At 44.4% G+C, this 27128-nt stretch overlaps 1 protein-coding gene across 2 annotated transcripts; it reads right to left on the minus strand.

Moving 5' to 3' along the window:
- Window positions 1-3510: 3510 nt before the first annotated feature.
- MRPS5 (mitochondrial ribosomal protein S5) lies at window positions 3511-27128 on the minus strand. 2 transcript variants are annotated; one of them, XM_061431467.1, is made up of 12 exons: window positions 26848-27128; window positions 23148-23228; window positions 20713-20850; window positions 17543-17668; window positions 16063-16296; window positions 14324-14358; window positions 12852-12942; window positions 10576-10622; window positions 10055-10112; window positions 9690-9752; window positions 6438-6574; window positions 3511-3890 (listed from the first exon to the last, which is right to left on the minus strand). In XM_061431467.1, the coding sequence occupies exons 1-12, from the start codon at window positions 26903-26905 to the stop codon at window positions 3666-3668; spliced, it is 1293 nt and encodes a 430-aa protein (XP_061287451.1). In that variant the 5' UTR covers window positions 26906-27128; the 3' UTR covers window positions 3511-3665. The 2 variants fall into 2 exon arrangements, with proteins under 2 accessions (XP_061287451.1, XP_061287452.1); XM_061431468.1 differs by lacking the exons at window positions 17543-17668; window positions 20713-20850; window positions 23148-23228; window positions 26848-27128 and having other exon boundaries at window positions 16142-16280.

The following is a 27128-nucleotide window of genomic DNA, read 5'->3' on the forward strand; positions in this document are numbered from 1 at the left end:
GGAAGTTTGTCACATGTTTAACAAAATTTGCAACCAAATGTTGACCGAGGAAGTCTCATTTTTTCATAAAGTACCAGTGATGCTAACACAGGCTCATGTTCAACCCTAACAAAAAAAAAAAGAAACTGCAGGCTTAGTTGAATTTCCAAGTTTTCTCAAGGTTTTGAAGTTTCATTCTCTTTATAAAGAAGCTGTGACATGCTCTTTCCCCCTTTTCAGTTGCCAGTTGTCTAACACTAAGCCTCGTTAGTCCCAAGCTTTGCAGAAGATTCTCTGACATGACTTCCTCATTCCTCGTATCCTGAGTCATTTCTATAACATGCAGTTTCATTGGCATTTGCTTTGCATCCTCTTTGCACTTGATGTAATGAGGATAGGAAGCCTCAAAAGATGCCCTCCCTGTTTTCCCTCACCCAGACCACTCGCCTCCCTACCCCCAACAAACCTTGGTCCAGTCTTCCTGCTGGTGCATCTCATTGCTCAGTTCTGTCCAACTGTTTAGGAAGTGTCTGCAGGTGTAAGTTCTGGCCAGTGGGCAGTCCTCCCTGCTAAGTGCAGTGCTCCCAGGAAACCCATGTGGCCTGGCGAAGAGGGCATGTAAGAAGCTGGGCCATAGCAGAAAGGTCCTCAGACCACAGAGACTGGATGTTGATGGAGCACCTGCTCTGTGCTGGGACCTCCAGGTGCGGCGTGCTGTCTGCTCCCCAAGCCCCTCATGGCTAGCATGCCTCTGTTCTTCAGTTCTGCCTCTGGGTCTTGAGCAGGAGGGAACTTCCTCTGGGGCAGAACTTGTTGCCCTCCCCAAGGACAGTGGGACATGCCTTAGAGGTTGTCTGCTTGGTAGCCCTGTCCTGGACCAAAGTGTCGGTCACACCAAAACCCAAACACAACTGCCCAGAGGCCCCACATCTGCACTGTGACAGAAACACAACTGCCCAGAGGCCCCACATCTGCACTGTGACGACGTGCCTGCCGCCTTTGGAGGTCTGGCCTTGGGCCAGGCAGCTCCCATATAGAGAGCCTCCTGTCCTCCTCCCAGTTGGGCACAGGACACAGCCACGACTGTCCTTTCACAGGCAGGGGGACGGGTGCACTCGCTGGTGAGAACTGGAGCTGGTGGTGCTGGCTTCCTCTGCCCCTGAAGCTCTGTAGTCACTCCCTGCCCTCAGGTGCCCAGACCTGTCCCCACAAAGGTCTGTGCTCTGGCTTCTCAGGAAGTGACAGTGAGACAAGGCCTTGTAGTGGACCTGAGGCCAGTGGGCAGAGGACATGGGGGGGTGGGGTGTGGTGACAGCGGGCACAGGGGCAGCCCTGGACCACGAGCGGAGTCTGCAGGCAGCCACGCGGCTGGGTCCAGGTCCTGGGCACAGCGCACTTCCTGAAAGGGTTGCCTGCTCCGAGCTGCAGTCAAGGCCAGGCCCGTTCAGACAACCACCGAGCTCCACGTTGCAGACCACACGAAGCCAAAGGCCCCTGTTCAACCGATGCTTTGTGAAGAAGGTGTATACTTGGGTGTTTTTAAGTTCATGGAACCAAGACCTAAGACCCTCCCTGGGCCTGAGAAAGGAGTCAGAACCTGATGTCTGTATGTGACCAAGAGTCAAAGGTCTATATTGCAGCCCCCCAAAAACAAAGCCCCCCTGGTCCAGCTGGTGCTTTGTGAAGAAGGTAACTTAGTGTCTTTAAATTCATGGAACAAAGAGCTAAGTCCCACCCAGCCTGAGTAGCCAGGCCTAAGCACCCTCAGTCTGCCCCACACCTGCCCTAGGGGACAGCAGTCCTAGGACGGGTTGGGGACACTACAGATGAAGAACAGGAGGCTGCAGGGGGCATGAGACTGGCCAAGTGTGTCCAGTGGGTTGGTGCTGGGGCTGGCACTTGCTGTGGGCCTGCTGGGCACCCTCTGCCCGCTGCTCCCTTGTCTTCCTGCCCTACTGCCCTCCGTTTGTCCCCTCCAGTTTTACTAAGATCCAGTTGTCATGTAACACTGGAGAAGCTTAAGGTGTACAACATGAGGATTTGCTCAAAAGATATCAAAGGCCTAAATATAAGACCCAACCTTGTAAAACTTTGAAGAAAACACAGGACAAAAGCTTCCTGACACTGGATTTAACACTCATTTCTTATATAGAATGCCCTGCTGCTGCTACTGCTGCTAAGTTGCTTCAGTCATGTCCAACTCTGTGTGACCCCACAGACAGCAGCCCACCAGGCTCCTCTGTTCCTGGGATTCTCCAGGCAAGAATACTGGAGTGGGTTGCCATTTCCTTCTCCAATAGAATGCCATAGATACAGACAATAAAAAATAAAACTAGACTTTAAGAAAATTAAAAAATTTTGCACCTCTCCCATCTGGAAATTCATGTGTACCCTTTAATCATATCCTTTTATACCAAACTGGTAGGCAGAAAGTCATAGCAACTTTTGATTTACAGTTATCAGCCCGAAGCCTAGTAACAACCAGACTTGCAACTGCCTCTGAAGTGGGGTGGGGCAGTCCTGGGGGCCTGAGCCCTTAGCCAGTGGAGTCTTGACGTCACCTCCAGGTAGGTAGTGTCAGAACTGAGTTACATTGTAGGACATCCAGCTGGTGTTGCAGAGGACTGCTCAGGAAGGAAACACTCCCCCACTCCACCCCCACATCTGGTGTCAGAAGTGTGGGGAGTGTGGCCATCGTGTGAGTAAAGGGGATACACAGGAGGGGAACTTGGCTTTGCCCCACTCAAAATGACAAAAGGACTCTCGGAATATCAGGAAAGAATGAATGAAAGAGCAAAAACATGGGTAAATAAAATGGGCTTTTCCTCTTCTTGAGTTTTGATATTATGCTTGATGGTTGAAGCAAAAGTATAATGAGTCTATGTGGTTCTCAGTGTAGGCAGAGGAAATTCTAAAACAATTATACAAACGGGAGGTAAAGGGATTTGAAGACACGTAAGGTTCGTATACTTCACTCAAACTAGTACAAAGTCACCACCAGTAAAGTGATGTAAGGTCATACCTAGTGTGTGCGCGCTAAGTCGCCTCAGTCCTGTCCAACTCTTTGCCACCCCATGGACTGTAGCCCGCCAGGCGCCTCTGGCCATGGGATTCTCCAGGCAAGAATACTGGAGTGGGCTGTCCTGCCCTCCTCCAGGGGATCTTCCCGACCCAGGGATTGAAGTGGTATCTTCTGCAGCTCCCGCACGGGTGGCAGATTCTTCACTGCTGCGCTATTAATAATGCCTACAGCAACCACCCAAACATGGATACAAAGAGGTTTACTAAAAACAGAATTTCTGGAGTCAAAAAGAACTAAGTCTGCATGTTTTCCTCAGCTTTCTAACTGTGTGTTACAGTCAAGTAACTATAACTTGACTGCACATTATTTTTTATCAGGTCAGACTAGAAGCCCTGCCTCCCCAATTCATTTGAGTTTTAACTAGTTTAAATAAATATTTGAAGTAGTTTTTAACTAAGACACATATGTAAAGTTCCTACCACAGTGACTGGTATGTATGACGTGCTCAATCAGTTACATCCGCATCATTTATTATTTGTAAATAAAGAAATGTAAGGTTGGCCTTTCCTTTTAAAAAACCCTGACAATCTCAAGCGTGAGAGGATGAGTCTCTCGCAGGTGCTGGAAGCACCCGGTGCCAGGCTGGCCGAGGCAGGAGGGAAGCCTACGTGGCAGCTCTCTTTAAACCTGACCACACAGAGCGCTTCATTCCCTGCACGGCCTTGACATCATCCCAGTCCAATTTGATGTCCGGAACTTCATCTTCCGGCTCCGGATCCTTCCTCAAGGCCCCCTGTGGTGAGGCAACCACGATGGGCAGAGGGCCACATTCCTCCCGGAATTCCACAACATGGAGACTCTTCTTATCAGCCAGCTGTTGGTGGGTTTCCTGGGCACAACCAAGCGGAGAGAACACCAGGTTAGGTCGGTGAGGCTGGTCTAACGCGGTCTGCCCCTGATGTTCATCTGGCGTGGCAGAACTGTCTGGCTGATTAAAATGTAGCAACTCTAAGAGTTCATTAACTGAGGGTGATTATTACAGCAAGAAACGTGGCCCAGATAACACAATATCAAGTTGACTAGCTAACTGAATATATGTAAGAGTGATTGAAAGTAAGATTTTACTTAAAAAAAAAAAAAGACACAAAACACAAAAAAATCTGGTCTTTAACCTAAAGAGCAGGAACTTCCTGTGGCTATCCTAAAGGTGACGGGCTGGGGGCAGAAGCATCCCACCCACCGCCCCACCCCCAAGGGGCATGAAGAAAGGGCCTTGGCCTCTGGCCTCCTGTCTTCCTCACCCTTCCCGTCATGTGCCATGCTGTGCCCCAGAATGAACTTGACTCTCACCATGCCCCTGCTCTAGCTGCCAATTTACAGGACACGCAGGGACAGAGGATGTCAAGTATCCTCAGATATCCAGCACCAGACTGGGACGAACAACCCGATTTCGTCAACAACAAAAAATGTAAGAGAAAAAAGAAAAACAGAACTTACAGATTAAAAGTGATTTAAAAGACACAGCAAAGATTTTAAACGTATTGATCTTTTTGCCATCTGATTCAAATAAACTATATAAAAAAATGTTTTTTAATCTGACAAATGGATACATTTCTATGAACACTGACTAGATGTTTGACATTGAGTTACTGGTAACTTTTTAGGCATGATGGTAGTACTGTCTGGTACTTTTTAGTCCTTATCTTTAGAGATACATGATGAGATATTTATGAGTGAGATACACTGATGTCTGAGATTTGGTCCAGAATGACTGGGTTGGCTGGGGGGTGCGTGAGCGGCTAACTGTTGGTGTAACAGAGCCGTGAGGACTCGTAACAGATGGCAGCCGTGAGTCTGTACCAGGTGAGTGAGCTCGGTAGGTGGTTTACAGACAGTATATTAAAACATCTAAAATACTGCGAGAACGTACACCTTGTACTATTCTAATTCTGCATGCATTTGAAATTAGAAGAGAGAAGTGCTAATTCATAAATAAATAAGTTGGAGTGTCTTATAATCAGTGGTGTGTCGCTTACACTGGTGTCATTTTTTTTGAGTAGCACAATGCAACTTTTTATAGCTGATGCCATTTTAGAAGAGATGATACGTAGTCACTGTAGCCAAAGATTCAAAGTACTAACACAAAACAAAATATCACATAAAAGAACAGGTCTGCTTGACCATAAATATAACCTAAAAACAAACATTTTAAGTTACATCACACAATTAAGTCTCTAAAGTAAGTTTAAATTTAGAAGTGCTTTTGAGAGATGTTTTTAGATAGTACTAACACACAGCTGATCAAAAAAGTTCTTTTAGGCAAAATTTTTCTTTCAGTTAGTTTTCCTATTTTAAACAGTGACCGCTACAATTACTCCATGGATCACTTTATTCAGAAACAGCCAGAGCACTCTGTAACCCTGCCAAAGTCCTCAGCAAATGGAGGCCCGTGAATGCCTCTTGAACCCGGCTGTCTTTCTGCTCACTCAGCTCTGCTGAGGTCCACCCAGCCTTTCTTTCAAGGGACAAGCCAGCCCTGCAGAGCTGGAGGGGCCCCTGCAATGACAGCCCTTCCTCCCTGCCACTGGTGCGACTGTGAGCCCAGCCCAGGCTGAGGGGGTGAGCTGGGCAGGGGCCCAGCGGCCCCATCTATGTGGAGAAATAACCTGAACTATTGAATGCACGGTTCCTACTGACTCAGATGTCCCCCTGAACAACCTCTTCAGGTGACATGAAACTTACTCGAGACTACTCTCGAGTGCAAGTGCCCAGGGGCCTTCACCCTAGTTCCAGTTGAAAGGACAGAATTAGGAAAGGGACTTTCTCTTTTTATTTAACATTTTTATGTTGTTGGAGTTTTCGAACAAGCACATATTCTTTCCATAATAAAAGCAGATTATAATCACTGGCTTTTAAAAATACTTAATTTTAAAACTTCAAAAGCCCATGCAGTTTTTTTTTTAAAGGATGCTGCTGCTGCTGCTGCTAAGTCGCTTCAGTCGTGTCCGACTCTGTGCGACCCCACAGATGGCAGCCCACCAGGCTCCCCCATCCCTGGGATTCTCCAGGCAAGAACACTGGAGTGGGTTGCCATTTCCTTCTCCAATGCATGAAAGTGAAAAGTCAAAGTGAAGTCGCTCAGTCGTGTCTGACTCTTAGTGACCCCATGGACTGCAGCCTACCAGGCTCCTCCGTCCATGAGATTTTCCAGGCAAGAGTACTGGAGTGGGGTGCCATTGCTTCTCCATTTAAAGGATAATCCTCATGAATTACCTCTTCACTTGGATTAACTAACCTGATGCAGCCAGAGACAAAGAATGCACGGTCCTCAGGTGGCCCAAGAGCAACTCCAGGGCGGCCCAGGAGATGCTGGTCTCAGAGCACACCGCTTAAATACAAACTGGCTCTTCAGTTTCCGAGCACAGGGTTGACTTACCTGGCGAGAGAGCCCCTGGAAGAGGCCCCGGGTGAGGCTGAGCATGTTGACGGAGCCAGAGACCTTGGCATACATGTCTTTGATGCCGATGAGCCGGCAGATGGTAGTGATGGCTCGGTGGCAGCGGAGGCCATATCCTAGAAAGAGGAGAATCAAGTCAAACGCCTGCCCACTCGCCCACAATGCAGGTGGCGCCACCTGCTGGCCTCACCTGGCTTCCAGCTCTGGGTTTACATGTTGGTTCACATTCTGGCTTCATCACTTCCCAGCTGGGTGACCTTTCACAACTTCCCGAACTTTAAGGAGGACCCTGATTTAAATGAGATGCTATAAGGACTAAGTAAATAATATATATGTTTCTGGACTTCCCTGCTGGCTCAGTGGTGAAGAATCTGCCTGCTAATGCAGGGGCCATGGGTTTGATCTCTGGTCCAGGAAGATCCCACATGCCTCGGAGCAATTAAGCCTGTTCCCCACAACTCCTGACTGTGCGCACACCACAGCTAAAGAAAGCCCGTGAGGAGCAACAAAGACCCAGCACAACCAAAAACTAATTAAATGATTAATTTTAAAATACATATACCTATAAGTTTATTAAACACACGGATAAAAAATAGGGCTGTTAAGATTAACAGAGAGCCTGAAGTTTCTTGGCACCCCATGTCCATGTTAACTAGGGCTCCCCAGACACATCTGTTCTCACCCTCCTTGAATGGTCAGCTGCACTGAATAGAGACATCATCCACTTCCTCCTTCTGGAAAAACTCTTGGCTTCAGTAACTCACCCTCCCCCAGACTGCCTCCTAGTTACTGGCCCGCCCTTCTCACCTCCATGCTGGCCTCTAAATCTTCCGTGGTTTCCTCTCCAGCCACTCACCCCACTCTTGGCCACCTGTAATCCCTTACCCATGTTGTTGCTGGTCAGTTGCTCAGTCATGTCCAGCTCTTCATGACCCCATGGACTGCAGCCCACCAGGTCCCTCTGTCCATGCGACTCTCCAGGCAAGAACACTGGAGTGGGTTGCCATTTCCTTTTCCTGGGTAGCTTCCTGACCCAGGGATCGAACCTGCATTTCCTGCAGCTCCTGCATTGGCAGGCAGATTCTTTACCACTGCACCACTTGGGAAGTTCTCTAGCACTCTGATTAGCCAGGCATAAAACTCGGCACATACCTTAAAGCTGAGCTGAAAAATACAGCTTTAATCAGAAGACAGCAAAGATTAAAAAAAAAAAAAAAAAGAGTAACTTCTGCAATTAAAACCAGCAGTCTTTCAAAAATCATTCAGATAAAGATGTATCCAAAGTAACATGTCTAACAAAAACATTAGGCAAGCCACAAATGCAAGCCATGGACAGAGGAGCCTGGTGGGCTACAGTCCATGGGGTCGCGAAGAGTTGGACACGACTGAGCGACTTCACTTTCACTTTTCACTTTCATGTACTGGAGAAGGAAACGGCAACCCACTCCAGTGTTCTTGCCAGGAAAATCCCAAGGACGGGAGCCTGGTGGGCTGCCGCCTATGGGGTCGCACAGAGTCGGACACGACTGACGTGACTTAGCAATATATATTTTCAAATTATCTTGCAGATACATTTTTAAAAGATTTTTTTAAAGGAGGTAAAACTGATTTTAATAATGTATTTTATGAAGCCAGTATGTCCAAAACATTACCATTTCAACATGTCATCAATACCATAATAGTTTTGAGCTATTCCTTATCCTTTTTTCTTTCATATGGAGCCTTTGAAATCTGGTGGTATCTGACACAGGGACTCCCAGAAGCCACCTTTCAAGGACTCAAAAGCCAAATGGGACAGCACAGGTTTAAACCTTAATGTCCAAGTGTTCAACTCAATACTTTTTCTAATGATAAATGTTTTTATTATCTGGCATATGAAGATTACTTATGATTTTGAAGCAGAAGGCAAGTTCAGGTGCACTAATATAATTGGTACTACATTTGATTTTTTTTTTTCTTTCTTATTTCCATGCCATGGCTCTAGCAAAGTTGTACTAGAAACTTTGACATGAAAAATTTAAATACTGTGTATGTTCTATCTTCTGAACCAGACTTTTAAAGATATTACCTAGAGTTATACAAAACCATTTTTACTGTAGAACCACAGGTGAAACACACATCAGAATGTTTAAGAATTCTACTACCTGAGTATACTGGGCATAACTGGCATAGCCCTATGACCCTAAACTCTGACTGCCTGCTCTTCCCAAGACAGGACGAAGGTCCATCTCCGGATCCTCAGAGCCTGGTATAGCACCTGGCTCACCAAAGTTGTTCAATTCACACTTAATGGTGAGAGTAAATTAAAGGAACTGAATACACTATTGGAAAAGAACCATCTGTAGCATCCATCAGTGAATTCTCTACGAGTAACCAATGCTTTTGAAGAACTGATGCTTTTGAACTGTGGTGTTGGAAAAGACTTTGGAGAGTCCCTTGGACAGCAAGGAGATCCACCAGTCCATCCTAAAGGAAATCAGTCCTGAATATTCATGGGAAGGACTGATGTTGAAGCTGAAACTCCAATACTTCGGCCACCTGATGCAAAGAACTGACTCATCAGGAAAAGACCCTGCTGCTGGGAAAGACTGAAGGTGGGGGGAGAAGGGGTGACAGAGGCTGAGATGGCTGGATGGCATCACCGACTCAATGGACATGAGTTTCAGTGAACTCCAGGAGTTGGTGATGGACAGGGAAGCCTGGCGTGCTGTGATTCATGGGGTCGCAAAGAGTCGGATACGACTGAGCGACTGAACTGACTGACTGATTGAACCACTGTTCCCACTACAAACTCAACTACTTATCCAGTTGCTGTTTCCTATTCATTAAGTGCTCTTCCCGCCTACAGTTACCCCTGGAATGTGTTTGTAATCATATGAGTCTAAGTAGGTTGACTACTTTTTAAAAAAAAAATCACTGAATTATACATTTAATTCATTTATTTTCTGTTGTGATTTGCAGTATGTGGGATCTCAGTTCCCCAAATGGGCATCAAACCTGAGCCCCCTGCATTGGAAGCCTGAGGTCTTAACCACTGGCCCACCAGGGAAGTCCTAAGGCTGACTGCTTTTTACTTCCCCAAAAACCTCAATCGACTTAAATCTAACTTAGGCCCGTCCATTTTGGTGTTTTCAAAATGAGTTCAGGCAAAGGTGAGCAAAAACAGGGGGCAGGATGAAACTGGTACAGTTTCTCTGCTTTCCCTCCAACACATCATAAGTTTTTAGTTACCTCTGGGTTGTTTCTTCATCTTGATATGTGTCCTTTTAAATGTTAAGGAAATATCGTGGTATACTGGAGAGTAAAAACAGAAACACAGGGTTAGGGGTACAGCTTTAATGCCCTTGCAAATACCACAAAGCAACCACCGCGACCCTAAGCAGCCATCATGCATCAGCCACGGATGAGTAACCAACTCTGATTTCACTCATTACTAACCTTCTCATGAGAGTAAGTTTGGTTCTACATTTTATATATTTATATGAAAGAAGGTAGTAACAGACAGAGAAACACAAAAATATCCACAGAGATATAGTGCCACACATAAAAAAACAAGTATAAGCCTGAAAATTTTAAAAGAAAAGATTAACACTCACTGGTATGGTCTTCATATCGTTCTATATAATGCAAATAGTGAACGGCTCTATTCTTTGCCTGAAAGAAAGAAGGAAAATAATTTTCTTAAATCTCTTGTTGGGAATTTACATTTTCTCAGAGATTCAAAAAATACCTTTTATAAAATATTTTATTATGGAAAATTGCAAATTTACACCAAAATTTCAGTAGATGCTTCCAAAAGTCAAGGATTTAATTTTGAAAAAAATAAATAAATAAAATAACATCACTACCACAGCCAAAAAAAACCCAAACTGAAACCAAATCAATAATTCCTTAATATCGTTTAACATTCCGTCAGTGTTCAAGCACTCGCCGCTGTCTCATAGCTCCGGTAAGCAATCACAAGGCTAATAGAAATGACGCAAGAACACAGGCCCTTCTGAAACTGCCTTTATGAGATCAGTAACTTTTGACAGTAAGTATTTTTCTGTGGTTCCCACGAAGTCTAGCACAGACATTATTGATCTTTTACTGTTAACAAAGAAAAAAATGTACATACTTTTCTGAAAGCATCTGCCCGTTCAGTGGCTTTCCCAATGGCAAAACCTTTTAAAGAAAAAGTAAAAATATTTGAGGCAGCAATTTCACTGCAAGAAATTTCCCCTATCAATATACTTGCAAAAGTACAATAAATGACATGTACAAGAAGCTCACTGTTGGGCTTCTCCGGTGGCTCAGTGGTAAATAATCTGCCTGCAGAACACACAGGCTTGATCCCTGATCTGGGCAGATCCCGCATGCGGTGGAGCAGCTGAGCCCGTGCACCACAACTACCGAGTCTGTTCTCTACAGCCCGGGAGCCACACCCACTAAAGCCACGGCACCCAGAGCCCACGTTCTACAGCGAGAAGCCACTGCAGTGAGGCGCTCATGCACTACAACTAGAGTACCCTGTTCAACACATGTAGCGCAAAGGCCGCGCAGCAACAGAGACCCAGGACGGCCAAAATAAACAAACAAACTCATTTCTACAGAAAATATATGGTGGTATAGGAACAAAGAATTTCTGGGAAGAAAAGTGAAAGTGAAGTTGCTCAGTTGTGTCCAACTCTTTGGGACCCGACCCCATGGACTGTAGCCTACCAGGCTTCTCCGTCCATGGGATTCTCCAGGCAAGAGTACTGGAGTGGGTTACCATTTCCTTTGCCAGGGGATCTTCCCGACCCAGGGATCGAACCCGGGTCTCCCGCATTGGAGGCAGATGCTTTAACCTCTGAGCCACCAGGGAAGCCCAAGGAACTGTTAAAGAGTCGTTTCCTTTGGCAACATTCTATCTACAGGTATTATAAATACCTGTTTTATAAGTGTCAGTATGGATGTAAATAGGCAGTTTTCCAGTTTTCTTCCCTTTACACATTCATGTATACATTTCAAAAACAGATGTTCATTGTGGAAACTTTACTGAAGAGTATCAAGAAGAAATTTGAAGAACTGGCGAACATACTAATTAAACATTTTTAATCTTTTCAGTGTGTACTCTTCCAATCCTTATGGGCTTTTCTTTACATATAAACATACTTTTTAAAAACTGGGATTATATTAGTCTTATATAAGTGGTTTTTAGTTTGTCTCTTTGACCTAATGATTATTTTGTGAGAAATATCAATAACCTCAGATATGGAGATGACACCACCCTTATGGCAGAAAGTGAAGAGGAACTAAAAAGCCTCTTGATGAAAGTGAAAGAGGAGAGTGAAAAAGTTGGCTTAAAGCTCAACATTCAGAAAACTAAGATCATGGCATCTGGTCCCATCACTTCATGGGAAATAGATGGGGAAACAGTGGAAACAGTGTCAGACTTTATTTTTTGGGGCTCCAAAATCACTGCAGATGGTGACTGCAGCCATAAAATTAAAAGACGCTTACTCCTTGGAAGAAAAGTTATGACCAACCTAGATAGCATATTCAAAAGCAGAGACATTACTCTGCCAACAAAGGCCCGTCTAGTTAAGGCTATGGTTTTTCCAGTGGTCATGTATGGATGTGAGAGTTGGGCTGTGAAGAAAGCTGAGCGCAGAAGAATTGATGCTTTTGAACTGTGGTGTTGGAAAAGACTCTTGAGAGTCCCTTGGACTGCAAGGAGATCCAACCAGTCCATTCTGAAGGAGATCAGCCCTGGGATTTCTTCGGAAGGAATGATGCTAAAGCTGAAACTCCAGTACTTTGGCCACCTCATGCGAAAAGCTGACTCATTGGAAAAGACTCTGATGCTGGGAGGGATTGGGGGCAGGAGGAGAAGGGGACGACAGAGGATGAGATGGCTGGATGGCATCACTGACTCGATGGACGTGAGTCTGGGTGAACTCCGGGAGATGATGCACAGGGAGGCCTGGCGTGCTGCGATTCATGGGGTCGCAAAGAGTCGGACACGACTGAGAAACTGAACTGAACTGAAGTGATTTCCCATAATTGTTTAATGGCTATAGAGTATCACAATGCTTGGTTACACATACTCTTCTGGTAACTGTGTCCCTATTGTGCAATATTTACTGTCTCTCTCCCCACCCCCCAGTTTTTTTTTTTTTTACTATTACACATAATACAATCGTGTCTTAAGCCTTTTAAAATATTCACTGTCCTCATGGAAAAAAGCAGGTGTAGGAAGATCTCTCTTTTCCCTCTAAGGAATTACTTGGGTTCACCACAAGGTCTGTGAGCCTAAGCCACTAAAAGACAATCAGTGGGAAAAGCCTGAAGCCACTGAGTGCACAGCTGAGGGCAGGCCACGCCTGTCCCCCCCCACCGCCAGCTCCTCACGTCCTACCCCCCACTCACCTGCGGCTCCTCTGCCGTTCCCCACAGCGACCAGGACACGGACGGATCTCTTCCTTCCCTCTTTGGCCGTCATGTTGAAAACATTTCTCACCTAGAGGACAAAATGGCCATAAATGTTACCCCTTAAGGAAATTCTGAAGTAGGGAACCAAAGGAACCTACACACACACACACACACACACACACACACACACACACACACGGTGAACACACACATCGTCCCTCACTCCCACGAGCACAAACAGCACACTTCCTCCAAAGGAAACCACCATCTGGGCTCTTTCTTCAGGAGTAAAATGGAAATAGGACTTTCTCTTCTTATTTTACAAGCTGGTTAGACGATCTGACTGAGATAAGTTTTAAAGAGATTTGAAACTGTAAAACACAGTCTATCTTATTTTAATGAAGGTACCACAAGAAAGAAAAAAAGCTGCTGATTCAGCTTGAACACAGTTGGTAACTGACTGACTGACACATCCCAGTAGCAGAGATGCTTAAGTATGAAAAGTGTGAATCTCACAAATGATAAAATGCAGGTGCAGAGACAATCAGCACAGAAGTGGGTCTCTGTGGACTAGACTCAAAAGAAGACAGAGACTTCTGAAATACTCATTGTTATGCACTGTAGAAAAATCTACATTTGGGGGCATATTTATACATTCACCAAGAACTACGAAACTGTTAACTGCTTACGTGGTGGCCCCTTTCCCATAAAGTGAACTTAAAGAAAAAGGGAGCTCAAGCCCACTCTTGCAGATCCTCTTACTGGAAATCACCCCCACAGACAAAATTTCTTCAAAGGAACTAACTTTCACAAGGGGTATACCAGGACCCAAAGACGTAAAGTACTTGTAAATATAAACTTGAATGTAATTGACACTGAAGAAATAACGTACACAATCAATCACAAACTCAACACATTCCATATGGCATTTAACACCAAGTGTGAGCTCAAAGGGAAGTTGACGATTTTAGGAAATGCCCTGGAAAAAGTGATTGAAATTGACCTGATACAGACTTCAGTTTCAAGAGCTTATAAGAAGCCCAGCAGAACCTTTCCCTAGCAAGAGCTGGACATTCACAGTAACTCCAAGCTTTCTACCCCTCCCCATGTCTCCCTCCAACCTCTGCTTCCTGAACTAAGTGTCAGATACAGCTGATCCCAAGAGAAATTGCTACTGCAACCTCTGCTTTAAGAAAGAGGAAATTGAATGCAATCTCCAAATTCTGGTATCAACAATACCACTGAAGTCACCTTGCGATGAGACCCTGATGAGCAGCCCCTCAAAAGGGCAGCAGTCAGAAGAGAACCGAAATTGAAGTTTCATCATTCCCTTACACAAAGCAGCCCTGTAGCTCAGAAAGTCACACATCAAAGGCTTTTCTTCACTGTTCCTCTTGCTGTATCCCCTCAATATCTACTAACCCAACTTCTCCAAAGGCTTAACTCGGTATTTAGTTCAGCATGCCTACCTCAAGTATCCTGGTATCGAAATCATCATATGTTTCTGCAGGGAGGAAAAAAAACAGGAATATAGATAAACGCGTCCATGTAATTAGTGTATGACAGCATTTTTTATCACTGGCACCATCACTGACTTTTCACTAAGAATCTCAGATGTTTTGGTGCCACTCTCCAGGCTGCACCCTGGTCCTCATCACTACCAGAAACTCTTCCACCCCTAAATTCATAAACCTGGCCACCATCTTCCTGACTGCTTTCTCCTACCCCTCCAGCTCTCACTCAGTGACTCAAAGGTACGGTTCTTGGGGCTCGGCCAGCATCTCCAGACTCGTGACCACTGCTCCCCTTTCTCCATCACCCCTCTGGCCTTCCAGCCTCTCCCACTCAGTCAAGACACTACCGCCTACCATTCCGCTAGGTCTCGTGAATGTCCTCAACTCGCTCACCTCTTCCCCCGTCCACCACACCATCCAGGATGCAATCAGTACAGCTGTCTGGCCACACCTGACCTGCTGGCGCTACGACAGAGAAGTCAAAGCACGGCACACACTGGGGCCACTGAGAACTCACGGTCTCCAACTCAGCCGAGCCCTCTCTGCTGCCCGCGGGCCTTCTACATCCTTTTACTCAGGTCTCTCTCTTCTCACCACAGCAGCCATTTCAAACACTCCCTGTTCTTTTATTTTGACTATAGGAAATTTACATTCATAGACAACAAAACAACCAGCAAAATGTACGTTTATGTACCATTAGCTGGCTTCAGTGATTATCAACTCACGTCAATCTCCTTTCCTCTACATTCGGTCCAATTCCCACTCCACTGGGTAATTCTGAGGCCAGTCCCAGATACGTTACGTTTTCATCAACACACTCTGGTGGCCACACTCGTCCATGTTCCCATCTCCTTCTCAAAGACTCAAGGAAGCCTCTGGAGAGACGACACTCACACAGTCAAAATACAGCTCACCTGACCCTGTCCGCTGCCCTTTCTTCTGTCACGAGTTCACCCATTTATCTACAGGCTAAACCTGGGCCCCCAGGAGGGACTTGAGCTCATGGGTTTCCCCCCCCATATCGTCATTCTCCCATGGGAAGTGTTCTTCTAAGTCCTCAGTGTGCTGGCTGAGTCTCTCCACCTCAACCTCTCCTCCCCTCTCTAAGCCAAACTTAAGAAAGCAGCCAAACTCTTGCCTACTTTCTCATCTCCTATTCGTAGACACGAACAAATTTTTCAGATGATTTTTACTTCTTTACATACTCAGGAAACAGTGGGGGAGATGACTTTGTTTTCTAATTTCATCTGATAAATATTATCAACTTTTATTTCATGTGTTCTTTTAGGATGCTTCATGACAACTATTTGGTTTCTTCTGTTATCAAAATAGCACTCCCAAGGCATGCTGCTCCATACCCCAAGACCAACAGCACTTGGGAAACCACGTACTATGGGAGACGCGTAATAGGCATAGTGCACACCACCACGCTCGAAGGCTCTGAGAAGCCACACAAGGAAGACACCAGAACCCAGTGCTTTGCATCCTATCTGTGGAATACTTCTTGGTTTACAGGCCTCTAGTGTTTCATAAAATATAGTTGGTTAACAATGTGAAGTTATTCCAGTGATATTCAGATTCTGTATTAGAAAAGGGCAGTCTAAACAGAGGAGTAACTAGAAGCATATTAAAGAATTCCAGAAACTAGGAGCGCCCTCTCCATCACGACGTAAGTGAAACCAGGACTCAGCTACCTCCATTGGGACCGGGGTCAGGGGGGCCAAGACTGATGCCGCCCCACGAGTTTCCGCTCCATCCTCGCTCCCGTTTAACCTTCATCTTCCTCTTCCGGTCCCACTCTTCTCTCTGTTGGACCATATCGGCCTCCACCTTTTCTTGCTCTTCCTTGCTTCTTTGAGTGATGGTCTGTATAGCTCCACTTTTCATAAGTGGGGCATTCAGACCAGGCCATAGGAAGCCACGACGCCCTGAAGGTTTAAAAACACACAGAAATAATTCTTTTAAAAGCATTCACTTCTCGAGTATTAAAATGCCAGGCAGTGGGCATACAGATAGATACTGCTGGTGGGAGCTTATACTAACATACTCACTTACAGGCCACTTGGCACCGTCTACTAAAATTTTAAACATACCCATGGAAACAGCCAATAATTCCACTTAACGGTACTGCCTAGAGACACACTGCCCCTCGGTTATGCAGCATACGTGTGCTGGGACAAGGATGTCCACTCAAGTGTTATTTGTCAAGCCCAAAAAGAGAGGCAACCAAACTGTCTAGCAATATTGAAACAGCAAAATGAACTATGGCATATCCAACCTACGAAATATGCTGCATTCAACTCAAAGAATAAGGCAGCCCTGTAGGTTCTGATATGGAATAATTTCTAAGACCTATTATTGAGTGAAAAAAAAGTGAAGTATAAGAGAATATGTACCGTGTGATATAATCTAATGATTTTTAAAAGAAAATGTATATTCCTCTTAGGGTTTTTATGTATACAAAAGCATTAGAAATGTCAGAAGGATTGTTAATTGGCTATAACCCGATACAAAATAAATAGTTTAAATTAAAAAAAAAAGAAAATGTCAGAAGGAAACATCAAAATGAAATCAGTGGTTTCCTTGGCAGAGGCAACTGGGATTGAAGAAAATAAAAAAGGCATCATGGGACTTCCCTGGCGGTCGAGCAATTAAGACTCCTCACTTTCAATTCAGGGGACCCCCAGTCCGTGAACTAAGACTCCCACACACTTGTTTTTGTAAATAAAGTTTTATTGGAACATAGCTGTGCCCATTTGGTTATGTATTACCTATAGCTGCTCCTCTGCTACAACAGCAGAGTTGAATGGTTGTAACAGGGACCATGTGGCTCACAAGGCTGAAAATACTTACTTCTTGACCCTTAGCAGAGAAAATTCTGATTTTCTACCACTGAACTGTAAATTCTTTGAGCACAGGGCCTTTCACAGCAGATGCCACACAAGGGCACTTAAGGCCTGTGGAATGAATAACTCAATGAATGAATCTCTTTTTATGAGATTTTCTTCCCCTGAATCATGGGGCAATGAGCCATTTGGCTGGACTCTAAAACCACATTTCCTAATGTCCTTCATTAGAAATGTTTTGATGTTTCTAGTTCATAAAACATCTATAAAGTTTTGGAGAGAAAAAAAAAAATCTTAGCACAATAGCTGTTTTTACAAGTAAGTTTACCTTCACCGATGATCTGACCCCTGTTCAAATCCTTCCTTCTTTTTCTCTTGGTTCTTTTGCCTCTTCCTTTTCTTGCTCCAGCACCGGTTTCTGCTAAAGCACCTTTCCATAGCTCATCTGCTGTCACTGTAAAGAGACAGGTGTTACAGAATTTCTTCAAGCAGTGGTTCAGGGCCTACTGATTTATTCCTGTTGAGTAAAAAGGGCTGGAAGAAGCGGGGTCATCTGCATCATTGCAGCAATGAAAGCAAAATTAAAACATCCTTTGCACATTCCACATGATTTCCATTTGAAAAGCCCAAGATTTGTTGCTACTCCTTTTACAGAATATGGCCTCCCCAGCACAAAAGACAACCAACATTTATATCCCAGTTACTTTCCTATAGATGTGTCTCCTGAACATTTTATCACCTATGTGACATCCACGGTAACTGTTGAGATAATCAATAACTAGCCTTCCCAACACAGGTCTCTTAGCCCAAAGAACCAACTCTGCAATTTGAACCCACAAATCTTAATCATTTATTTGTCTGCTCTATTCTGAAAATGCCCTATACGTCTGTATATCCTTCAAAACAAGATGCCCAAATTCATCTTCAACTCTAATGAAAACCTAACCATTCTTGGGAAAGAATGAGCATGTATGGGGTCTGACAGTTAATCCCTGCACATGCCTGTATGTACTTCTTAGATGATTATCTTTTACTTTAATGTACAGACCCTGAAACCACTGATTTGTTTCCATCTGTGAATTTCTAGGCTCCCCCAATCTTTCCTGCCATACATTGCAGAGCATTTTCCCCTCTGTACTTGTGGAACATTCAGATTCTTTACTTCTGACTACTTCTGAATTTTACTGGTATAGCCACGTTGTTTATTAGATTTAAATGGTCTCCACAAGGACTCTGCCTTTCACGTTATCACCAACTGATTTTATGACAACCAATTATTCCATTACCAATTTAATAAAGAATCAGAGCCATACAAACATTGTACTAGTCAAAAATCTAAGACACATATATCTACATGCCTGAAATACTAAACACATTCCAGAAGTCAAATGAGTATCTTCATTTTCCTTTTTTTATGAGCCCTTAGGCTTTAAAGGTTCTATCTGCTTGCTTCCTGAAAGGCCTTACACTTTGATCCTTTGGCTTGATAACATGAAAAGGGGAAAATGTTTTGGATTTACAGTATTTTTTAATGTTTTGCATCTATAGAGTACCCTGTTTTTCAAAATACACATATTATTAGAACTAATCTTTGTAACTGAAGCTCAGAAAAATAGGTCAGTTTCCACATCACATGCTGCTTTGTGTATTCTTGATCAAAGCAAACTTTAGATTGACACTAATTCATTTAAGAGAACCACAGGTTTGAAATAAAATTACCAACCTCAAGCTATACTCTCACTAAACACTGACTTTCTTTCTTTATTCCTTAAAAAGGATGCTATCTATAAATGCCATCAAAAACTTGAAAGTTCACAGTGCAAGCACTTTTAATGGAGATAAATCTGGATTCCAGAAAAACATCTACTTCTGCTTCACTGACTATGCTAAAGCCTTTGACTGAGAGGATCACAACAATGTGGAAAATTCTTCAAGAAATGGGAATACCAGACCACCCGACCTGCCTCCTGAGAAACCTGTATGCAGGTTAAGAAGCAACAGTAAGAACAGGACATGGAATAACGGACTGGTTGCAAATTGGAAAAGCAGTACATCAAGGCTGTATATTGTCAACCCTGCTTATTTAACGTACATCATGCAAAATGCCGGGCTGAATGAAGCACAAGCTGGAATCAAGATTGCTGGGAGAAGTATCAATAAACTTGGACAAGCAGATGACACCACCCTTATGGCAGGAAGCAAAGAGGAACTAAAGAGCCTCTTGATGAAGGCGAAAGAGGAGAGAGAAAAAGTTGGCTTAAAACTCAACATTCAAAAAACGAAGATCATGGCATCCAGTCCCATCACTTCATGGGAAATAGATGGGGAAACACTGCAAACAGTGACAGACTTTCTTTTCTTGGGTTCCAAAATCACTGCAGATGGTGACTGCAGCCATGAAATTAAAAGACGCTTGTTCCTTGGAAGAAAAGCTATGACCAACCTAGATAGCATATTAAAAAGCAGAGACATTACTTTGCCAACAAAGGTCCATCTAGTCAAAGCTACGGTTTTTCCAGTAGTCATGTATGGATGTGAGAGTTGGACCATAAAGAAGGCTGAGCACCAAAGAACTGATGCTTTTGAACTGTGGTGCTGGAGAAGACTCTTGAGAGTCCCTTGGACTGCAAGGAGATCAAACCAGTCAATCCTAAAGGAAATCAGTCCTGAATATTCATTGGAAGGACTGATGCTGAAGTTCCAACACTTTGGCCACTTAGACGCTGGGAAAGACTGAAGGCAGGAGGAGAAGGGGACGACAGAGGATGAGATGGTTGGATGGCATCACCGACTCAATGCTCAATGGTTTTGAGCAAGCTCTGGGAGTTGGTGATGGACAGGGAAGCCTGACACGCTGCAGTCCATGGGATCGCCCGACACGACTGAGCGACTGAACAATACAAGAACAATCTGGATTTGGCCCCAGACCACTGCAACAAAGTGACTAGCACAACCAAGTGAGTCACACAAATTTTTGGTCTCCAAGTGCATACAAAAGTTATGTTTACACTATATCACAGTCTTTAGCATGCAATAGCATTATTTCTAAAAGCACTGTGTCTAAAACATTATGCCTAAAACAACAGTATACACTTTAATTTAAAAAAAATTCTATTGCTAAAATGTTCATCTTTAGCAAGTCAAAGTAGCAACATCAAAGATTACTGATCTCTTATCACCATATCAAATATAATAATAACTAAAAAGTTTGAAACATTGCAAGAATTACCAGAATATGACACAGAGACACGAAGTGAGCAAAGCGTGTTGGAAAAAACGGTGCAGACAGATTTGTTCAACACAGGGTTGCCACAAATCTTAAACATGCAAAAAAAGCAATATCCTCAAAACACAATAAAGCAAAGTGCAATAAAACGTCATATATTAACCTCTGAAGTGTAAATTCGTTTAAGGAGAAGAAAAAGAAAAATTAAGATACCAAAGCACCTCTTCTTTTCCTGTTTCATGAAATGGGAAGTTGGTGGCCAGACTACGTACGTTTAGTGAAGAAACTATAGGATCTGTACTGCTGGGCTGTCACGTTCCCGGGAGCAGGAGTGCAGCACTGTGTCTGCAGCACGGGGCCCAAGTGGGTAGAACGGCAGCGGCCTCTGGCTCCTGCAGATGACGAAGGGCCTGTAGGCAGACAAGAGCAAAACTGCGTTAGACGCTCCACGCCTGCGCAGAGACACTGCCAACGCCACAAATTAACTCTTACTTATAAAAACAAGCCACTAAAATGCTGAACTTTTAAGAATCGTATTTGGAGGACAGTCTTTCTTTAAAAAATAAAAGCAAACTTTTGGACGCTGGCTCAGATGACACAGGGAGATCTCTCTGGACCTGCAGCTTTATTGAGTAAATGGTTCAGTTAAAAGTAAATAGAAACTTGTGGCTTTTCATTTTAAATAAATTCAGGTCTTCAACAATCACTCTAAATCCCATTACACTGGACACATTTTAGTTTTTCTTTTAACCCCCTCAATCTTCAACAAAATACCAAGTACACATTAATTTATTCTTGCTGTTTAATGTTGCAATCCTTGAAATACTCAGCTCAGCTCAGCTCAGTCACTCACTCATAACCGACTCTTGCAACCCCATGGACTGTAGCCCGCCAGGCTCCTCTGTCCATGGGATTTAGATTGCATAGAAACTGTGCTTGCGTCTATGCTCAGAAAAAGCAGACATGGGGCTTAGTTAAATCTTCAATTAGCATAACGATGTTAACCGGGAAAAGAATAATATACACTATCTATTTGAAAATATAACCAGGTAGAAGTTAAAACAAAGTGTCACTGGAAAATGAGAAGGCCTAGCAAAGGGAAATGGTTTTAAGGTAAAAACCTTTTGGTATTCCTTGGAAGTGTAGTATTTTAAGATAACAATCTTCAAAGCAGGAACTACTCTGCTCATTTTATATACAAGGAAACTGAGGGTGTCGTTTGGTCATGGTCGCACAGGCAGAAAAAGTGGAGGAGAACTGTCTCTTCATTCCACCAGTCATTACTTTCCTTGCCCCAGACCTCCTGTGGGACTGTCCCCTCAGCAAGAGTGCTGCTTTCTGGCCTTCCTCACAGATCCCTTCTCCAGGCCCTGTATCAGCTCAGGCTGGGACACTGCCTGACTCAGAGTCAAGGGCCGAGTACGTCGTTTATGACTGAACGCGTCACCTGAACAACAAAGACACAAACGCAGGAAGAGCCAGGCGCTCCAGACTGCTTGCCGGACCACCTGAACAAGCACAGAGGCATCTCAACTGCAGGGCTAAGAAGACGAAAGGAAGAAGACTAACAGCAAGTCCAGCGCGGAGAGGACACGGGGAGCTTCCAACTCTGCCCTAACCAGAGACCATGCGGAGGAGGCAGGGTTCAACTGGCCATAAGCATGACATGATATTCCCAGGCGGCTTGCTCAGCTGTAAAGAACCCGCCTGCCAATGCAAGAGATGGGAGGTCAATCCCTGAGTCGGGACGATCCCCTGGAGAAGGAATGGCAACCCACTGCAGTATTCTTGCCTGGGAAATCCCATGGACAGAGGAGCCTGGCAGGCTACGCTTCATAGGGTCACAAAGAGTTAAGGTTCGTATACGTCACTCAAACTAGTACAAAGTCAACACCAGTAAGTGATGTAGGTATGATGTAATACCTAGTGTGTGCACGCTAAGTCGCCTCAGTCCTGTCCAACTCTTTGCCACCCCATGGACTGTAGCCTGCCAGGCTCCTCTGTCCATGGGATTTCCCAGGCAAGAATACTGGAGTGGGTTGCCATTCCTTCTCCAGGGGATCTTCCGACTCAGGGATTGACCTCCCATCCCCTGCACTGGCAGGCGGGTCCCTTACAACTGAGCAAGCCACCCGGGAATATCATGGTATGCTTATGGTCAGTGCTCAGAGTCAGACAGAACTTAGTGACTGAACAACAACAAAGCATAACGTGGGCTCGGCAAGCGCCGGCTTCTTCCTTTTTGGAAAGTGAGTGAAGAGAGGGCCTGGCACCGTCAGGAAAGAACAAAAACCTTCTGCAAACACTGTGTTTCAAGGAGGTGTCACAATATTCAAAATACCTCAGAACCCAGTCCTGCCATTACTGGCTGTGTGACCTTACGCAAGTCACTTAGCCTCTAAGAGACTCATTTTAGCATCTGTAAAATGGGAATAACAACTCCGTCACTAAAAACTGGTGTGAGGATTAACCAAGATAACATACTATTAACCTGACACACAAAGCATTGTTCAATAAATTGTGGCTATTACGTCTTAGACCTTGAATTATAACTGCCATTATCATTAAAAATTTGAAAAATACTCTTTAGACCTTACCCATTTCTATTATAAAGAATGTACTTCATTCATTTACATTTTAGAAACTACACAAAGTACTCTTAAGTATCAGATCTTAGAAGAAAAGGTAGTTAGATAAATAATCTCACCATTGCTGGGAACAGCTTTCAACGCCCAAATGGAAGCTGTTGGAAAGGTGTTTAGGTAAAGCTGCCTGGACCATAAACGACCTGTAAATTAAAACAAAAACAAAGGTTAAGATGTATTTCTACATGAAAAGGAACATTTTTAACACCTAAGGAATAGCAACATCTATAGTATAAAAGAACCAAAACAAGTAAATGAAGAGTTTCTGGGCACCATGACCACTTGCCCAAGTAGACGACATCACATCACACTGGCTGCTTCACACTCACACCTGACCTGTTACCAAGCCTCACACATTCTCCTCAAAAAAAGGCATTCGTTAACCATCAGGCAAGTGCAAATCAAAACTACAAATTTATACCACGTCACATCCACTAGGATCACTATGGTTAAAAATACAGAAAATAAGTCTTGACAAGGATGTAGAGAAATAAAGATCCTCATGCTGGTGGGAACGTAAAAGGCGCGGCTACTTTACAACACAGTCTAGCAGTTCCTCAAAAAGGGAAACATGGAGTCTCCATTCAATCAAGCAATTCCACTCCCAGGTACATACACATGAGAAATGAAAATAGACACAAGGACACTGCACACAAATACTTACAGCAACACTACACATAATAGCCAAAAGGTAGAAACAACCCACATGCTCAAGTGATGATGGATAAACAAAAACGTGATACATACACAAAATAGAGTATTATTCTGCCATAAGAAGGAAGTACTGATTTATGCTACAATATGGACAAATCTGAAAAACACTATGTTAAATGAAACAAGACAGTCAAAAAAGATCATGTATTACATGCTTTCATTTATACGAAACATCCAGAACATGCAAACAATAGAGAAAAAAAGTAAATTAGTGGTTTCTGGGGGCTGGGGGAATACGGAACTGGGGGACATGATAGGTAAGGTTCTTTTTAAACATTACCTTTAATGTTCTTTAAACATTAAAATGTTTTAAAATTGATTATGGGGATGGTTACACAGCTCTGTCAGTCAGTCAGTTCAGTCACTCAGTCCTGTCAGACTCTTTGTGATCCCAGAGACGGCAGCACACCAGGCCGCCCTGTCCATCACCAACTCATGGAGTCCACCCAAACTCATGTGCACTGAGTCCGTGATGCCATCCAATCATCTTATCCTCCGTCGTCCCCTTCTCCTCTCATCTTCAATCTTTCCCAGCATCAGGGTCTTTTCAAATGAGTCAGCCCTTCGCATCAGGGGGCCAAAGTATTGGAGTTTCAGCTTCAACATTAGTCCTTCCAATGAACACCCAGGACTGATTTCCCTCAGGATGGACTGGTTGGACCTCCTTGCAGTCCAAGGGACTCTCAAGAGTCTTCTCCAGCACCACAGTTCAAAAGCATCGATTCTTAGGCACTCAGCTTTCTTTATAGTCTAACTCTCATATCCATACATGACCACTGGAAAAACCATAGCCTTGACTAGACGGGCCTTTGTTGACAAAGTAATGTCTCTGCTTTTTAACATGCTATCTAGGTTGGTCATAACCTTCCTTCCAAGGAGTAAGCGTCTTTTAATTTCACGGCTGCAATCACCATCTCCAGTGATTTTGGAGCCCAGAAAAATAAAGTCTGACACTGTTTCCACTGTTTCCCCATCTGTTTCCCATGAAGTGATGGGACTGGATGCCATGATCTTAGTTTGCTGACTATTGAGCTTTAGGCCAACTTTTTCACTCTCTTCTTTCACTTTCATCAAGAGGCTCTTTAGTTCCTCTTCACTTTCTGCCATAAGGGTAGTGTCATCTGCATATCTGAGGTTATTGATATTTCTCCTGGCAATCTTGATTTCAGCTTATGCTTCTTCCAGCCCAGGTTTCTCATGATGTACTCTGCACAGAAGTTAAATACGCAGGGTGACAATACACAGCCTTGACATACTCCTTTTCCAATTTGGAACCAGTTTGTTGTTCCATGTCCAGTTCTAACTGTTGCTTCCTGACCTGCATACAGATTTCTCAAGAGGCAGGTCAGGTGGTCTGGTATTACCATCTCTTTCAGAATTTTCCACAGTTTATTGTGATCCACACAGTCAAAGGCTTTGGCATAGTCAATAAAGCAGAAATAGATGTTTTTCTGGAACTCTCTTGCTTTTTTGATGATCTAGCGAATGTTGGCAATTTGATCTCTGGTTCCTCTACCTTTTCTAAAACCAGATTGAACATCTGGAAGTTCACAGTTCACGTATTGCTGAAGCCTGGCTTGGAGAATTTTGAGCATTACTTTACTAGCATGTGAGATGAGTGCAATTGTGCAGTAATTTGAGCATTCTTTGGCATTGCCTTTCTTTGGGATTGGCATGAAAACCGACCTTTTCCAATCCTGTGGCCACTGCTGAGTTTTCCAAATTTGCTGGCATATTGAGTGCAGCACTTTCATAGCATCACCTTTTAGGATTTGAAATAGCTCAAGTGGAATTCCATCACATCCATTAACTTTGTTCGTAGTGATGCTTTCTAAGGCCCACTTGACTTCACATTCCAGGATGTCCGGCTCTAAATGAGTAATCACACCATCGTGATTATCGGAGTCGTGAAGATCTTTTTTGCACAGCTCTGTAAATATACTAAAAACCACTGAACTGTATAGTTTAAGAAGGTGAATCATGTGGTGTGTAAGTTACATCCCAATAAAATCACTATCAAAAAAAAAATTATACACTAGAAAAAGAAAGAAAAAGGCTCTGGAACCAGGTGGTATGGCTGCAAAAACCTGACGTCCTTCCAGTCTAACCTTGAACAAGTTTCTCAACCTGTGTGTCCTAATTCCCTAATGTGTAAAATGGGAATGTAAAGGTATCTATCTCATAAAGACATTGTTAAGATGAAGGGAAAAAGCATAAAGAACTTAAGACAGACCCTGCTACACATAAGAACTCACGGAAGAAAGCTGCAGATGCTAGGTGCTATTTGAACAGGGCTTTGAAAAAAGAGGAGGTGGTCACAAATATAAACAAAAGTAAAAATATTTCTCAGGTCAGATTTTCCGACAGAGGATTTCAGGTCAAGTTTCCTAACAAAACAAGTTACAAAAAAGAACTTTCCTATTTTCACAGATCTTTAGATTTCAGAATTACGAATCCTGGATTGCAGGTTTATAATAAAATAAAACAGAGCGATCAGAGGTCAGGTCAATCGTATACTGGTTCCTAGAGATAAACGTTGCGCGGGAGGATAGTAGGCTGCTTCTCCTCGGGCTGCAAAAACGAACATGGGGTGCGGGACAATACCAACATCCTTCTTTTTAATAGAGTATTGATCAGCCCGAAATCTAAAATAACTGACACTAATCCTATCCGACTCAAGCTGGAGGACAGCCTATTTCCCTTTCGAGCTTCTCTGGCCTCGATCTACCCACAACTCGCGCCCGCGGGGAAGGCGATGCTGGCTTGCAACTATCCTCCTCACTTAGCCAAGCATGCACGAGCCGCCTGGTGAACTGGAAGGGACCCTGGACCGCGTCCAGTCCATCCTCACTTTACACACCCATGCCCTGTGCGAAGGCACGCAAGGTCACACAGCAGACCCCAATGAGCCGGTAAACCGACGCGAGGGGCCCGGAGCTGCGGCTTCTTGCTTTTTCCCGCCCAGGCGAATGCAGGCCCCGGGAGAGCCGCCCCCACCCCCGCTCCCGCTCGGCTCAAAGCTCCGGCTCCCAGCGTCCCAGCTCTCACCCGCCGAAGCGCCACACAGAGCAGGGAGGAAGCCCGCAGCGCGTACTGCCGCCGCCATGGTGGAGGCCCACGAGCGCCTCCGGCCGAGCAGCCTTCCTACCGCCTGTCGTGACTGCTCTCCATCCACCGGCCGCAGACCTCGGCCGGAGACTGAATCCCCAGGGTCCGGGGGCCGCGCCGCAGCGCAGGCCCGAGTGAGGGGGTGTCCGGACAGGCAGCGGGGTGGGATGAATCCGGCCTCGCCGCGGACAGTCCCCGCGGGGTCCTCGCGTTAGGACCCA

Source organism: Bos javanicus, chromosome 11 (assembly GCF_032452875.1).
Source record: "Bos javanicus breed banteng chromosome 11, ARS-OSU_banteng_1.0, whole genome shotgun sequence".
Classification (NCBI taxonomy): Eukaryota; Metazoa; Chordata; class Mammalia; order Artiodactyla; family Bovidae; genus Bos; species Bos javanicus.

What these genes read in the sequence shown, in the direction of transcription:
- MRPS5 (XM_061431467.1), bottom strand. Translation starts at nt 26,905, where the DNA reads ATGGCGGCGGCAGTACGCGCTGCGGGCTTCCTCCCTGCTCTGTGTGGC. An exon ending in GAACGGCAGAGGAGCCGCAG is followed by an intron (nt 10,623 to 12,851) that starts GTGAGTGGGGGG and finishes TTTCTTTAAAAG; the next exon opens with GTTTTGCCATTGGGAAAGCC. An exon ending in ACGATATGAAGACCATACCA is followed by an intron (nt 9,753 to 10,054) that starts GTGAGTGTTAAT and finishes TTTACTCTCCAG; the next exon opens with TATACCACGATATTTCCTTA.